This window comes from Guillardia theta, assembly GCF_000315625.1.
Source record: "Guillardia theta CCMP2712 unplaced genomic scaffold GUITHscaffold_301, whole genome shotgun sequence".
Classification (NCBI taxonomy): Eukaryota; class Cryptophyceae; order Pyrenomonadales; family Geminigeraceae; genus Guillardia; species Guillardia theta.
Genome location: NW_005434376.1, coordinates 15,228 through 27,461, shown reverse-complemented (window position 1 = coordinate 27,461; position 12,234 = coordinate 15,228). Strand labels below are relative to the sequence as shown.

Sequence of the window (12,234 nt, the reverse complement as noted above, 5' to 3'; positions counted from 1 at the left end):
CATCTTCATCTCCATCTCCCTCCTCTCCTTCCAACCTTCATGATCTGCTCGTTTCTCTTCTCGCCTCCTCTTATTCTTCACCTCAGGAAACAGCTGCTCGGGTGACAGTGATACCGATTACGTGCTTGAGAAAGTCGATTGTTACTTCTAACTTACTAGTACATCCACCTCCAGTATCTTTGTTGTGTCGTTGTTCAGTGTGTTTGAACACCTTGTTTGCAAAGAATATCAGCGTCATCATTATCGTTTTCACCCCTCCTCCTCCTCCTCCTCCTCCTCCTCCTCCTCCTCCTTTAACACTGTACAACATGCCGAACCGGCTGACTCCCAGGCCTCTCCCCATACCCGTACCCATACTTTCTCGCCATCTCCCAGATCCGCATGGTCAGATCCTCGTCCACAGCAAACAGCTCGCTCCAGCTGAACTTCTTCCTGTGCGCCCGAGCGTTCACTCTGGTCCTCTTCGCCTCCGCCAGCCTCCTTACGAACTGCGGCTGGTCCGGCACCTTCCTCCCAAGGCTCCCGAAGATGCTGGCTACCACCTCGTATCCTCCCTCCTCCCTGAACACGTCCTCTAGCCTGATCCTAGGGATACCAAGAGCGTCCAAGAACTCGTGCCACTGCAAGTACATGGACATCCCTGCCTTGATCTTGTCCCCCTTCCTCCTCGTCTCTTCCTCTAGCCTCACATGCCTCGTGATGTAGCTCCAGTAGTCCGGTCGGAAGAGAGGCTCCGTGCAGATCAGCGACGTAAGCGAGGACAGAGGATCCCGGACGAGGTGAAACGCAACCCTGAACCTTCCTCCCCTCAGCTTCCCTGGCCCGAAGTATCCTCCTCCTCCTCCTCCTCCTCCTCCTCCTCCTCCTCCTCCTCCTCCTCCCTCTAACCCGAGCCTGTCGTGCTCACTGAAGATATGAATCCAGCTGACTATGCCGTCCTTGCTAGGATCTCCCCAATCGTCATGTACGTCAATCCCCAGCGTTTGTAGCAGCCGCTTGGTCGCTGTAGTGCCGCTCCTGGGCGTGCTGCTAACGATCAATGGCCACACATGAGTTGCCGTCGTCTTGCAGCATGGCACATGCAGGGTAGAGCGAAGGATCACTTGGCAGCGGGAAGGAGAGCAAGGGTCCGGAGAGGACGTGGAGTCAGGGGTTGGTAGAAGGGGGGTCGGGGGCGAGGGGGAGGGAGGAGGGGCGGCTGAGGGGGGACGAGGAGAAGGAAGAGGAGAGGGGCGATAGAAAGCATGCCGTTTCTGCCGTACAAGTTTGTGCCAGGGTACCTCTCCTCCTTTTCGATCTTGGATGGGGGCTCGTTTCTGAGCAGCGATGGCAGAAGCAGTCTTATTCCCTCGCGTCGGATGAATCCTCGCTGTGAAAGAGGAATTTGGAGAGGAAGGAGACGAACCATTTCCGTATGCTCCAGGAGGAAAAAGCAGAACAGGCGAGCTGATCGATCTGTTTCCGCACCCGTAAGCATGAGATGACAAATTCTTCGCGGAACCATTGAAAGCCAAGTTGCCTGCTGATGAATTCATCTCCTGATAGCCTGAAGCATTGTTCTGAGTCCTTGCCATCTTCCCCTCTTGCATCTTTGCTTGACCCTTCACCGTAATGTTCTCCTGCCCTTGCGTCCCGTTCTTCACCTGCCCTCCCTGCCACACCCACCAACCTATCATCAAATCATGCCAGGATCTCCACGGAGCGACATCTCGCACATACCTTGTTCCTCTCTCTTCGTCTCGGTCTGCACATCTCCAACTTCTCCTCTCATCCCCATCCTCGTCGTTACCACCATGCCCACTGTCACCCCCGCCATCACCACCGCACACAATCGGCAACAACGAACCATTTGTATCACTACCCCACCCTACCTGCCTCGGAACACTCTTCTGTTGTACCCGTGTATGTTCTTTGACACCCCTCATATCTTCTCTAAAAGTACCCTTTCGGTGGAACAACAAGTACCCCATTACCCGTCAGCTCTTGTACCCACCCCACCAAGTCAGCATTTTACGTGGAGGCTGCAAGTTCGGAAGTTCCATCGGGGGGCAGGGAGGCCCTACTACCTAATACTTAACTTTGAGTAAAACCTACTACTAGGGGTCACGCCGGATCATGTGAAAGTTTGAGTGACCGACGGTGCCGTCCAGAGCTGGCGCCCGGCCGGGCCGCCCGGCTCAGGCTGGCCCGGCGGCGCACGCGGCCGGCCCGGCCCGGGCGGCGGGCGCAGCCTCGGAGTACGGTCATCCGACTCTCGAAATATTGAAATACCAGGGGTAGTACGGCACGGTACTACGCCGGGTACCGTCCGGGCTGCAGTCACTAACGGGCCCCCCGTTCAAGTTCCGAAGCCCCGACGGACGGCGAACGGCCACCGTCTTCAGAACTTCGGAAGTTTGGACCGTCAGCCTGGGCTCCGAGGCTCCGCCCCGGCGGCTCAGTAGTAGCGGATCCCGCGGCGGGCCGATGCCATGATGAGAGTCAAGGAAGGACGCCCCGGTTTACGGTCCGATGTGGTGAGGCTCAGGCTACACTGAGGCAGCGAGCCGCTAGTACACTGGCTGAGTCAGCACCGTGGCACTGATCACGGTAGTGACATCAGGCTGTTCAACTTCCGATTCCGACTCAGTTCAGGGCGTGGGTTACATGTGTATCCAAAGTAACAATCAGTGCAAACGCACACTGACAGTTTCAGTGATTGTATACTATCATTCTGTCCGACAGTCACTCAGTCATGTTTTCTCACATAGCGCTACTTTATAGTAGACGAACCGAGTCGGAAACTTGGCGAGTCTAACTCCTGTCAGTGTGGACTCGAGTTGTTCACAACAGCAGTGTGATTTCTAGCTGTTGGTTGAGAATTGATCACATATGCAAAATTCCCCAACTTGCATCAGTCTGCTCTATACTAGCAGCCTCAGCTGGGACTCCCGGCAGGCGGCCTGCTGACAGTAGGCAGCCAGACTGATGCCTAACTTCGCGGCTCCAGAACTCCGAGTCATGATATCATCGGAGTCAGGAGGATCATTGGATCTACTAGAACCTACTGTAGGCGCGGGCTAGGCGGCTCCTGCTAACTTTGGCATCTCAAACTTGGGGAGTTTGACGTCATCCTGGCAGCGCTCGATCCTCAGGATAGCGATGCGCATGTCCGGGAAGAGCGACTCGAAGAAGGGAGGGGAAGGAGGAGGGGAGGGGACTCCTGGCTCATGCACCTTGAAGGGAGAAGTGAGGACGTTGTGGGGGAGGGGGAAGAGAAACAGGGGAGCGGCCCGGCGGGGAGGGGAGGGAAGAGAGATGGGGAGGGGGAGCCTGGAGGGGGGTGAGGGGGTGAGGGAGAGGAGTTGGAGAGTAGGAGGAGCAGGAGCACCTCAGTGAATATCAGCTCGTTGGCTGTTAGCTCCGCGAAAAATTCTTGATCCGCCATGTCCAGCCGATGCTTCGTATGAGAGTACAAGGCGATAGTTCCCTTTCCTAGCAGACCCTTGAGAACCTGCAAGACAGAGCTCAAATCCTGCCCTGTCCTGTTCTGTCCTGCCCTGCCCAGTCCTGCCCTGCCCTGCCCTGTGCTGTGCTGTGCTGTGCTGTGCTGTGCTGTGCTGTGCTGTGCTGTGCTGTGCTGTGCTGTGCTGTGCTGTGCTGTGCTGTGCTGTGCTGTCCTGCCCTGTCCTGTCTTGCGCTGTCCTTGGGTCGGCTCTGCTGACCTCATGTTCCATCAATCAGCTTGTTTCTTTCCACCTTTCCTCATTCCTCACTCAAGTAAACTCTCATCCTCGTCCTCGACCTCGACCTCGTCTTCGACTCCTCGTCTTCCCTTTCCCTCTATCTCCTCTTCCTCCTCGTCCTCGTCCTCGTCCTCCTTACCTTTGGCAACCATTGTACGCCGATCTCGTTGTAGACGAGGTCGCTGCCTATGATCAGATCCCATCGCGTCTCGAGCAGTGGTGCCATCTCCGATCGCTTCCCTTCCCTTCAAGTCATAACAGGAGGAGAAGGATGATGAAGAAGGTGAGGAGGAGGAGGAGGAGGAGGTGGTGGTGGTGGTGGAGGTGGAGGTGGAGATGGTGGAGCAGGAAGAGGAGCAGGGAGGAGGAGGAGGTGGTATTGGTGGTGGTCTGTGGCAACTGGCTGTAGCATCAAGTGAAACAAAAGAAGCAGTAGGAGTAGGAGTAGGGACAGAATATGTGCAGTGTCGGGATCAGGATCAGGATCAGGGGCAGATGAGCAGGAACAAGAGAGCAGGAGCATCTACCCCCCCAGCACCAACGAGCAAGAGTGGAAGCGGGAGGAGTTGAGCAGAAGAGGGATCAGGCAAAAGAGCGGGATCAGGATGAGGGGGAACATCGGCAGGAGCAGCAGGCGCAGTAGGTACAACCTTTCTCGTCCTCCCCTTCCCCGCTCACTACCCAATGCGACCAATCGCATGCGCAGGTCTCGACATTTCCCAGCTTTCCGTCCTTCTGGTTCAGCTGGACGTTGTGTTGGAGATGCTCGAGAGCTCCTCCGTGCTCCATCTCGGTCAGACACACCCGCGCTCCCGGGTGAGATCGTGCTATTGTCATTCCCAGCCAGCCGCATCCTGCGCCGAGCTCCAGGATCTGCATGCCAGGGCGAGAGAGGCCGAGCTCTTCCTGCATGGCCTCGAGGAAGTCTGCCATGCGGTGAGCAGCATCCCATACCCTCCCTCCTGTCGTCGTCAGGGGCCTCCCCCGCCATGCGTCGCTTTCGATCTGAATGTCGCGCTCCCACGCCATTGCGGGATCGGATGGAGGAGGTAGGGTGATTGGTGTACCGGTACTGTGAGGATCATTTAAGTGGGTCTTCGAGGTTAAGATTTTCAATTTGGGGTGGGGTAGTTTCGGAGGAAAGTAGGACAAGGAGGGAAGGGAGGAACAGGAGCAGGAGGAAGACTGAGGAAGGGGGACAAACTCTGGGAGAGGAGGAGTTGTGCGAAGACCGGGAGGAGGAAACTTTCAAGGCGCCACGAGAGCCCATTGTCTGTCAGCCTTCCTTGGATCCGTTCGCCTGTATCATCTAGGCACTTCAAAGGTGTCCTTCTGCTCCTGCTCCTGCTCCTGCTCCTGCTCCTGCTCCTGCTCCTGCCCCTGCTCCTGCCCCTGCTCCTGCCCCTGCTCCTGCCCCTGCTCCTGCCCCTGCTCCTGCCCCTGCTCCATCCACAGTCCCCCACACCGTTCCCCACCTCGCAGAATTCTCCATCCCCTTGCCCCCGATCTCAAGGATGGACATCGTCGACATCGCCATCTTCACCGTGGGCCTCGCCATGCTCCCGCTCATTCCTGACCTCCTCGCCAACCTCTTGGTCTTGTTCCTTCCAGACTCCCTCGTCACCTCCAATGTCCGCAGGCTGTCAAGGCAGGTCCGTTCCTTCACCAACACGGTTGTTTCCCGCATCCTCGTATCGCTGAGCATCGCCATCCCAGCGTTCGCTCTCTACTTCCAGGGCGACATGCTCCGCTTCCTCGACGTCGAGGCGTACAGCACGCGGTGGTGGGTAGAGATCAGCATGTGCTCGCTGCTGTTCGTCGCCGTCGAGTGCATGTACGGGCTGACGCTCCTGGTTAGCCCTGGCTATGTTGTCAAGGGGAACAGCGATGAGCCGCACGGGAGACTCTGCAAGACTTGCAAGCTCGTTCGACCGGAGCGATCACACCATTGCTCGGTGTGCGGACACTGCGTCCTGAGGATGGACCACCACTGCCCCTTCACCAACTGCTGTGTCGGGCTGCGCAACCATGGCTACTTCTTTCTCTGGTTAGCTGGAGTTTGGCTGGGGAGCGGGTACGGCAGCGCGATCAGCTTTTCCTCCTTCAGTGTTTGCGTGTGGACGGGGTACCTGTACGGGGTGGAAAAGCTCACTCCGTTGGAGCTGGACAAGTGTATAGAAATGGGGAAGCGATCGTTCATATTCCTCCCTGCCCTCTGCATTTTCCTCTTCATGTGCATCCTGGGCGGATGGCACCTGCTGCTGATCGCCACGAACCAGACGACCATCGAGTTCTACAGGAACAGAGTGGCACCGTTGCTCGGAGTGAAGAAGAGCGAGGAGGAGATTAAGGATTACAGCAAGGGGAGCATCGTCGCAAACTTCAGGGACGTGTTCTTCCATCGTAGCTAGCACTGCTGCTCGCACCCCGACATGCTCATTGATTTCTCTTTCTTCATTCTTATGGAATGAGCAAGGTGTCAGTAAAAGCTTCCACCGCGAAGTCAGTCTCAGAAAACGGGCCCCTCAAGGTTTTCGCCCATTCTCGTCATTGCCGGTGCAATCTTCCACATCGTCTCGCTCATTTCGGAACAGCTTGATCAAGAGCAGGATTTCTTGATACAAGCTCCTTGACCAACCAATGGATGTCAGGCAAGACTCCCGTCTTGATCTTGGAATGGACAAGCTCGCCGCCCAAGTACACCTCGAACGCGTTTGTCTGCCAAGAAGGAATGAGAATGAGAGACACACCATCGCTAGTGCCATCACGGAATGGTGTGGAGCAGGTCATGTAACAGCATGGGATTGTGACAATGAAGAAGGTTGTTTTGCAGTGGAGAAGGCGAGAGGAGAAGGAAGAGAGTGCGAAGGAGGGAGAGGGGGATGGATGTACAGAGAGAACGAGGGAAGGGAGGTTGGGGGGGGGGGGGAGTCGGGGAGGTGGAGGGATGAAGGAAGGGGAAAAAAGGAAAGCGAGGATGGGGGAAGAGAAGCACGGAACATCCGGGAGGGCGAGGAGGGCGAGGAGGTGAATGGATGGAGGAGTGGAGGGAGCGAGGGAGGAAGAGTAGGGAGAGTACCGCGATGAGGCCACTGATCACCATGTTGCCAAGGAAGAATCCCATGATTGCAGTTCCTTTGTTTTCTTGCATGTAATTCGCCCATTGCGGTACAGGCATACTCAATGCAGCAAACATCTGCGTGCCAAAGAAGGCAACGGCAAATCCCGCCATCTGAGCATAGCTGACCATCGAGGCAAGCGCCCGAAGATGAGCGGGAGCATCGTTCTCCTCCGAAGTTATCTTTAGGCCAGGGAGCCTGTGCTGTAGGTAGTTGGAGTACTCCACTACAGCCTTCTTGTAGCCTCACCCTGCCTGGCAATACAGGATGTGGAGGCGATTGGCTTCGTGGTCCTTGAACCGGAAGGAGGGGTCGAGCTCCTGCTCGCTGACTGCCTTCTCCTTCTCCTCGGCCTGACTACTCGTGTACCTCCTGTACCCATCGATGAGGAAGACGGTAGCGAGCACCGCCAGTACTCGCCACTCTCCCGCCATCGTCTGCCCCCGAACAACAGGCTGACGCCCACCCCCCCCACCTCCAGCATCTTGAATGAAAGTACCCCCGAAATTAGTACCCCCACCCATAAATTGGAAGCATTGTTTTTCTGGTACCTCCATATATAGCCGCAAGTACCCACCAATAATCAATACATTATGCACCCACATTAAGATTCTGTGTAATTTCAAGTACCCCTACCCTACATTTCAAAGTTCCACTGGTGACAGTACCCCAGCCACCTCTTGCAAAAGGACTCGCCATGCTGCAAGCTATCCATCACCCCACACCCATTTTTAAGCCACTATTATTATTTAGTTAACTTTAATTTATCATACTAAAATTAGTGAAGCAAGCAGCTAGACCTCTGCGTGTGGGTGTAGTAGTAAATCATGACTGAGCTGACTTCACTCCGAAGCTCGGGCCCGGCGCCGGATGACCAGCCGGGCCGGGCCCGGGAAGCCGATATGACCAAGTTACTGAGGCTATGCATGGCGCCGATCGAAAAAAAAATGCGAACGTCACTACCTCACTACCCCACCATGACTACCCACCCAATCCATAATGATGTACCCCCTTGTTGATGCTCAAAACACGTGGTGGTCCCTTGAAACGTAAAGTAAATCGCCGTGGAAGGGGGGTAGGTGGTCATGTGGTATGGTGGTGGTGACAGATTCAGGGCTGGGAACCAAGGTGGTGTTTCCAGTTTTCTTCATGGGGTGGGTTATGTATATAAGTACCGGGTCATATGACTGTAAATCATAGGGTGAGTACGTAAGCAATTGAACATTTGATGGGGTGAATGGATCAGGGTGGTTAGAAGTAGGGTTTACTGGGGGTAGGGGGTGTTAAATCAGGGGTACTATGGATGAGGGGGGTAGGGTAGTGAAAGGTCTGGTTGATTCCCTACTCGAGGGCCGTCGAGGGGTATGAGGAGACGCCAAGGGGGTAGGGGTACATTTAACAACGAAGAGTGCGTAGGGGGTTCCAAGTGACGGGTGAAGAAATTTAGATAACCCACCATGTGGGAAATTTGAAATAGAATAACCGGTACTTTTGTGCTTATAAATGAGGGTAATAGTTTTCTGGGTACCGGTGATAAATTATGAATGAGGGGTTATATTCAACAAGAGGTCATGCAGTGGGTAGGGTACAGGAAGTGATGAGGTGGGGTGTAGGGTTCCAGGCTCAAGAGGATTGTATCACAATGCTGGAGGGTGGGGTGAAATTAGGGTGGGTAATCATGTTCATGGGTGGGGTTTTGCAAAAACTACTCCATTTATTGGGGGGTAGTCTTTTGAAAAAAGTTTCAATGATGTACAAAGTAGGGGTATCCTGATATAAATTAGAGGGTATCATTTTGATTATATACAACAATCGGGGTGGGGTAATTTCGGATGAGGTAGGGGTAATAAGAAGCACGGGTGTTTCTTGTTGAGTGGGTAAAAGTGTGGGTGGGTAGTGGTTAATGGCGGGGGCGAGATGGCGGAGGAAGAACTTCCTTGAGATGGGGAAGGAAAAGACGCAGTAGCAGCAGCAAGATGAACATGAAGAAGTCAGAAATGGTGAAAGAGTGGAGCAGGAGCAGGAGCAGGAGCAGGAGCAGGAGGATGGTGGTGGAGGGCAATGTTACGTGGGCCAGACTGATAGCAACGAGGAAGTAAAAAACGCTTCTGGCTCTATGAATCGACAATCAAGTCTGAAACATGGAATTTCATGAAGATCAATGCAGAAATCAAATGCATGTACGAATATGAGGAGGAGGAGAGCAGCAGCAGGAGGAGGAGGAGGAGGAGGAGGATTTCGATGTAGGAATTTTGAGCTTGATAATGGGGAGTGGTGTGTCTTAAAGATTTCGTCTACTGGAAGCAGAACATGATCAGCGTCTACAGGAAAGAGACGCATGCAGACTTTTCGACAGGAGGGCGCAGTTTGAAAACAGGATGAATCGAAGAGTATGGTGAACAATAGAGCAGAAGGATGTGAACAAGAGATACCAAGTTGTAAGAAGATGATGAAGAAGTGATGGAAAGGGAAGAAGCGGGAGATGAGATGAGACAAACAAGCGTAGGAAGAAGGGTGATGGATCAGCAGCAGCAGCAGCAGCAGCAGCAGCAGCAGCTAGGAAGAAGGGAGATGGATCAGGAGGAGGAGGAGGAGGAGGAGGAGGAGGAGGAGGAGGAGGAGGAGGAGGAGGAGGAGGCGAGGAGGAGTGGCAAAACGGAGACTTGAAAAGTTAACATGATTCCTGTGCTTCAGGATCTTTTAGTTTTTTCATCATGGTACAAGAATATTCGAGCGCGGATCTAGAACTCCACAAGACCAAGGAGGATTGCTGGATGGCGATTCATGGCAAGGTGATGAGAGAAAGAGATGAAGTTTACCAGTGTTATGAAGTTTAATTGCTGAATATTAATGAGTCGATGTGAAAGGCGAAGAGGATGATGATGATGATGGGGATATATGGGATTATTGAGATTCAATGAAAGATACTGATAGTAGCGATGGAGATAAAGTTGAATGTGATGTTGATGATGCTAGGTCTCCATTGTAAAGAGTAGTCTGAATGATGTTCATGCTAATGCTGATGGTATGGAGCTCAACCTCATTGTTTCCAACATCTGCGTCATTGAAGATGTCCCTTATTTGATCTTCAGGTTTATGACGTCACCAAGTTCTTGATCGAGCATCCGGGTGGTGAGGAAGTCATGTTGGAAGTTGCAGGTGAGGAAGCACGAAGACTTGGAGGAGGGAGGGGAGGAGAAAGGAGGGAGGAGAGGAGATAGGGGAGGCAGGGAGGGAGGAGAGGAGATAAGGGAGAGAGGAGAGGATATAGGGTAGGCAGGGGAGGAGATAAGGGAGGCAAGGAGGGAGGGGAGGAGGAGACATGTACGGCTCTGCTCACACTGTTACTGCAGGCATGGACGCGACAGATGCGTTCGAGGACATCGGACACTCTAAGGCAGCTCGGGAGCAACTGAAGAAGTACGAGATCGGGGACTACAAGAGCGACGGGGATGCGCCCAAGAAAAAATCCAAGCTAGGAGCCTCCGCTGACTCCGACGGAGGGTCAGGAGGCATCACAAAGATCCTCGTCCCTGTCCTTGTCATGGCTGTGATCGCCTTCCTGGTTCAGAAGTTCATGTAGAGGAGCCGCTGAGAGTCGAGGGGTCGCCCGCGTCTCGGGCAAGGCCCGGGAGGGCCTAGAGGGAGAGGAGACGTTGAGAGAGGAGGGGTTTTCCCTCTCGCCCATGTTATTTTGCGCTTGCTGCACACTTGCATTCCGTCAATGAAAAGTGACTTCAGCAATAAAACGACACATCCTATCTTACCCGCTCCTCTCTTCCCCTAGCCTCTACTCCTCTCCCTACTCCTCCCAGCATCACAGCGTCCTCCCACCTCCTGGAAGAAAACCTAGAAAAACAAGTCCGAGCCATCTCATGCTATGATGGAACCCAAGTAGACATCAGGCAGCATGTTCGAAGCTGGCACTCCCTCGCTCGAGAAGGGAACAGCCCGGAGCCGCGTCATGTGGCCGCGCTTGAAACAGAAGAAAGCCCCCTTGTTCCTCAGCTTGCACTCCTTGCATGACGTCGGCAGCTCCCCGTCCTCGGAGATGTACAGATGTCCCTGTGCGAAGCAAGCTGCCACTCCCTTGCTCATCCTAGCGCACAGCGGGCAAGGCAGCCCCTGCTCTATGCACGTCTTGGCGTCGGATCCACACGCGTTGACGGCCTCTGGCTTGAGGCTCTCGTGGAACTCGGCCATCTCCTCGATCTTCTTGTTCAGGTTCATCCAGTTGATCCCTTGGAACAGCCTCGAGACGACTGAGACCAGGCCGTCTTCGTTCAAGACCGACTCGCAATCGCTGACCCACTGCGGCGACTCCTTTTCCTTCCAGTCAGGCTGGAAGTGGCAGGGGTTGAGTTGTTTCTCGATCTGAAGAAGGTCACGCAGACAGGATTTCACTTGTTCGTTCTCAGACTTCAACGTCGGCACTTCCACAGTCTCTGGCGGGTCGGTGAATTGTACAGCCGTCATCGGGATCGAGGCTACGAACTCTGAAACGCACGCAAAGACATTCTCTCGGGTGCAGAAGCCGGCAATTGCTGGGTCTGCTTGGCAGTTCTCATTCAGACCTTTCAGACCCAAGACCTCTTGTGAGTGCAATGTTGCACGAATCGAAGCCTTGTTCATTCCAGGCATCATGTGCTGAAAAATCCTCGACGATCTGGTGGACCGTGTCAGAGTCAGTCGGAGGGGCAACAGGAGCACGACAGACATGCGCGACAAGCGACAGACACTGAGGGCAACAGCGAGGAGGGGGGAGCAAGGTGCAAAGACTCACGGGTTTTTGGTCTCTTGCTGCTGCATGTGCGCTCGTTCATGCTGCAAGTGAGCCGGGGCATGAGTGAACTCCTTGCCACAGAAACGGCAGATCAGCCCTCGACACTTCCCGATGTGCTCCAACGCTGCAGGTCTCACTCTCCCCTGTCCGTCTCGATAGAGTCTGTTTGCTGCTAACATGCCCGCGAGCCCTGTCATGGTATGCCGTTTGTTCTGCCGGATATACTCCAACGTTGGCTCGAGGCCTTGGCATTCTGAGCTCCCATCGCTGTCGTGCCCAGATATCACATGCCAATTTAATCTCAGGAATGACGTTAGAAACTCGTTAGCTTCACTTCGCTTTCGTTTCATGGGAAGCGAGTGCTGTGGAGTCTTGTTGCCCTCGTCTGTGTTCACCCCTTCCCGCGCAGCCTCAGCCCCGCCTTCCTTCCCCATCGCTTCCTTCTTTCCAGCAGCTTCCCAGATCCCCTTCACCTTGTCCCAGTTGATGCCACGTTCTTCCAGCTCCCTTACAAGCTCGACTGCCTCTGTTCCGCTCTTACACGCCCGGCATCGCTCTTCCCACGACAGGCGGTTCGCTAAGAAAAAAGCATTCAGAGCCTTGTCTT

At 54.4% G+C, this 12,234-nt stretch overlaps 6 protein-coding genes across 6 annotated transcripts; 2 read left to right on the top strand and 4 right to left on the bottom strand.

The window, feature by feature from the left end:
• Positions 1 to 293: 293 nt before the first annotated feature.
• Positions 294 to 1,816, bottom strand: GUITHDRAFT_122255 (hypothetical protein; the record flags this gene model as incomplete). Its single annotated transcript, XM_005818487.1, has 3 exons — positions 294 to 1,026; positions 1,468 to 1,669; positions 1,720 to 1,816. 3 exons carry the CDS (start codon positions 1,814 to 1,816, stop codon positions 294 to 296), a joined length of 1,032 nt encoding a protein of 343 aa, XP_005818544.1.
• Positions 1,817 to 3,059: 1,243 nt separating this feature from the next.
• GUITHDRAFT_149221 (hypothetical protein) lies at positions 3,060 to 4,754 on the bottom strand (the record flags this gene model as incomplete). The annotated part of the gene is made up of 4 exons (XM_005818486.1): positions 3,060 to 3,215; positions 3,371 to 3,493; positions 3,865 to 3,965; positions 4,376 to 4,754. The coding sequence occupies 4 exons, from the start codon at positions 4,752 to 4,754 to the stop codon at positions 3,060 to 3,062; spliced, it is 759 nt and encodes a 252-aa protein (XP_005818543.1).
• Positions 4,755 to 5,626: 872 nt separating this feature from the next.
• On the top strand, positions 5,627 to 6,031 carry GUITHDRAFT_45920 (hypothetical protein; the record flags this gene model as incomplete). Its single annotated transcript, XM_005818485.1, has 1 exon — positions 5,627 to 6,031. A coding segment is annotated over one exon (405 nt), but the record flags the coding sequence as incomplete, so codon positions are not given.
• Positions 6,032 to 6,305: 274 nt separating this feature from the next.
• On the bottom strand, positions 6,306 to 7,278 carry GUITHDRAFT_122252 (hypothetical protein; the record flags this gene model as incomplete). The annotated part of the gene is made up of 3 exons (XM_005818484.1): positions 6,306 to 6,443; positions 6,805 to 7,042; positions 7,094 to 7,278. The coding sequence occupies 3 exons, from the start codon at positions 7,276 to 7,278 to the stop codon at positions 6,306 to 6,308; spliced, it is 561 nt and encodes a 186-aa protein (XP_005818541.1).
• A 2,258-nt stretch (positions 7,279 to 9,536) lies between these two features.
• GUITHDRAFT_98775 (hypothetical protein) lies at positions 9,537 to 10,604 on the top strand. Its single transcript, XM_005818483.1, has 3 exons — positions 9,537 to 9,636; positions 9,937 to 10,003; positions 10,198 to 10,604. Exons 1-3 carry the CDS (start codon positions 9,559 to 9,561, stop codon positions 10,425 to 10,427), a joined length of 375 nt encoding a protein of 124 aa, XP_005818540.1. The 5' UTR covers positions 9,537 to 9,558; the 3' UTR covers positions 10,428 to 10,604.
• GUITHDRAFT_156548 (hypothetical protein) lies at positions 10,567 to 11,767 on the bottom strand. Its single transcript, XM_005818482.1, has 2 exons — positions 11,628 to 11,767; positions 10,567 to 11,510 (listed from the first exon to the last, which is right to left on the bottom strand). Exons 1-2 carry the CDS (start codon positions 11,651 to 11,653, stop codon positions 10,718 to 10,720), a joined length of 819 nt encoding a protein of 272 aa, XP_005818539.1. The 5' UTR covers positions 11,654 to 11,767; the 3' UTR covers positions 10,567 to 10,717.
• Between the last annotated feature and the right edge of the window lie 467 nt (positions 11,768 to 12,234).

What these genes read in the sequence shown, in the direction of transcription:
- GUITHDRAFT_98775 (XM_005818483.1), top strand. Translation starts at nt 9,559, where the DNA reads ATGGTACAAGAATATTCGAGCGCGGATCTAGAACTCCACAAGACCAAG. An exon ending in GGATGGCGATTCATGGCAAG is followed by an intron (nt 9,637 to 9,936) that starts GTGATGAGAGAA and finishes TTTGATCTTCAG; the next exon opens with GTTTATGACGTCACCAAGTT. An exon ending in AGTCATGTTGGAAGTTGCAG is followed by an intron (nt 10,004 to 10,197) that starts GTGAGGAAGCAC and finishes CTGTTACTGCAG; the next exon opens with GCATGGACGCGACAGATGCG.
- GUITHDRAFT_156548 (XM_005818482.1), bottom strand. Translation starts at nt 11,653, where the DNA reads ATGCAGCAGCAAGAGACCAAAAACCC. An exon ending in CAGCAAGAGACCAAAAACCC is followed by an intron (nt 11,511 to 11,627) that starts GTGAGTCTTTGC and finishes ACGGTCCACCAG; the next exon opens with ATCGTCGAGGATTTTTCAGC.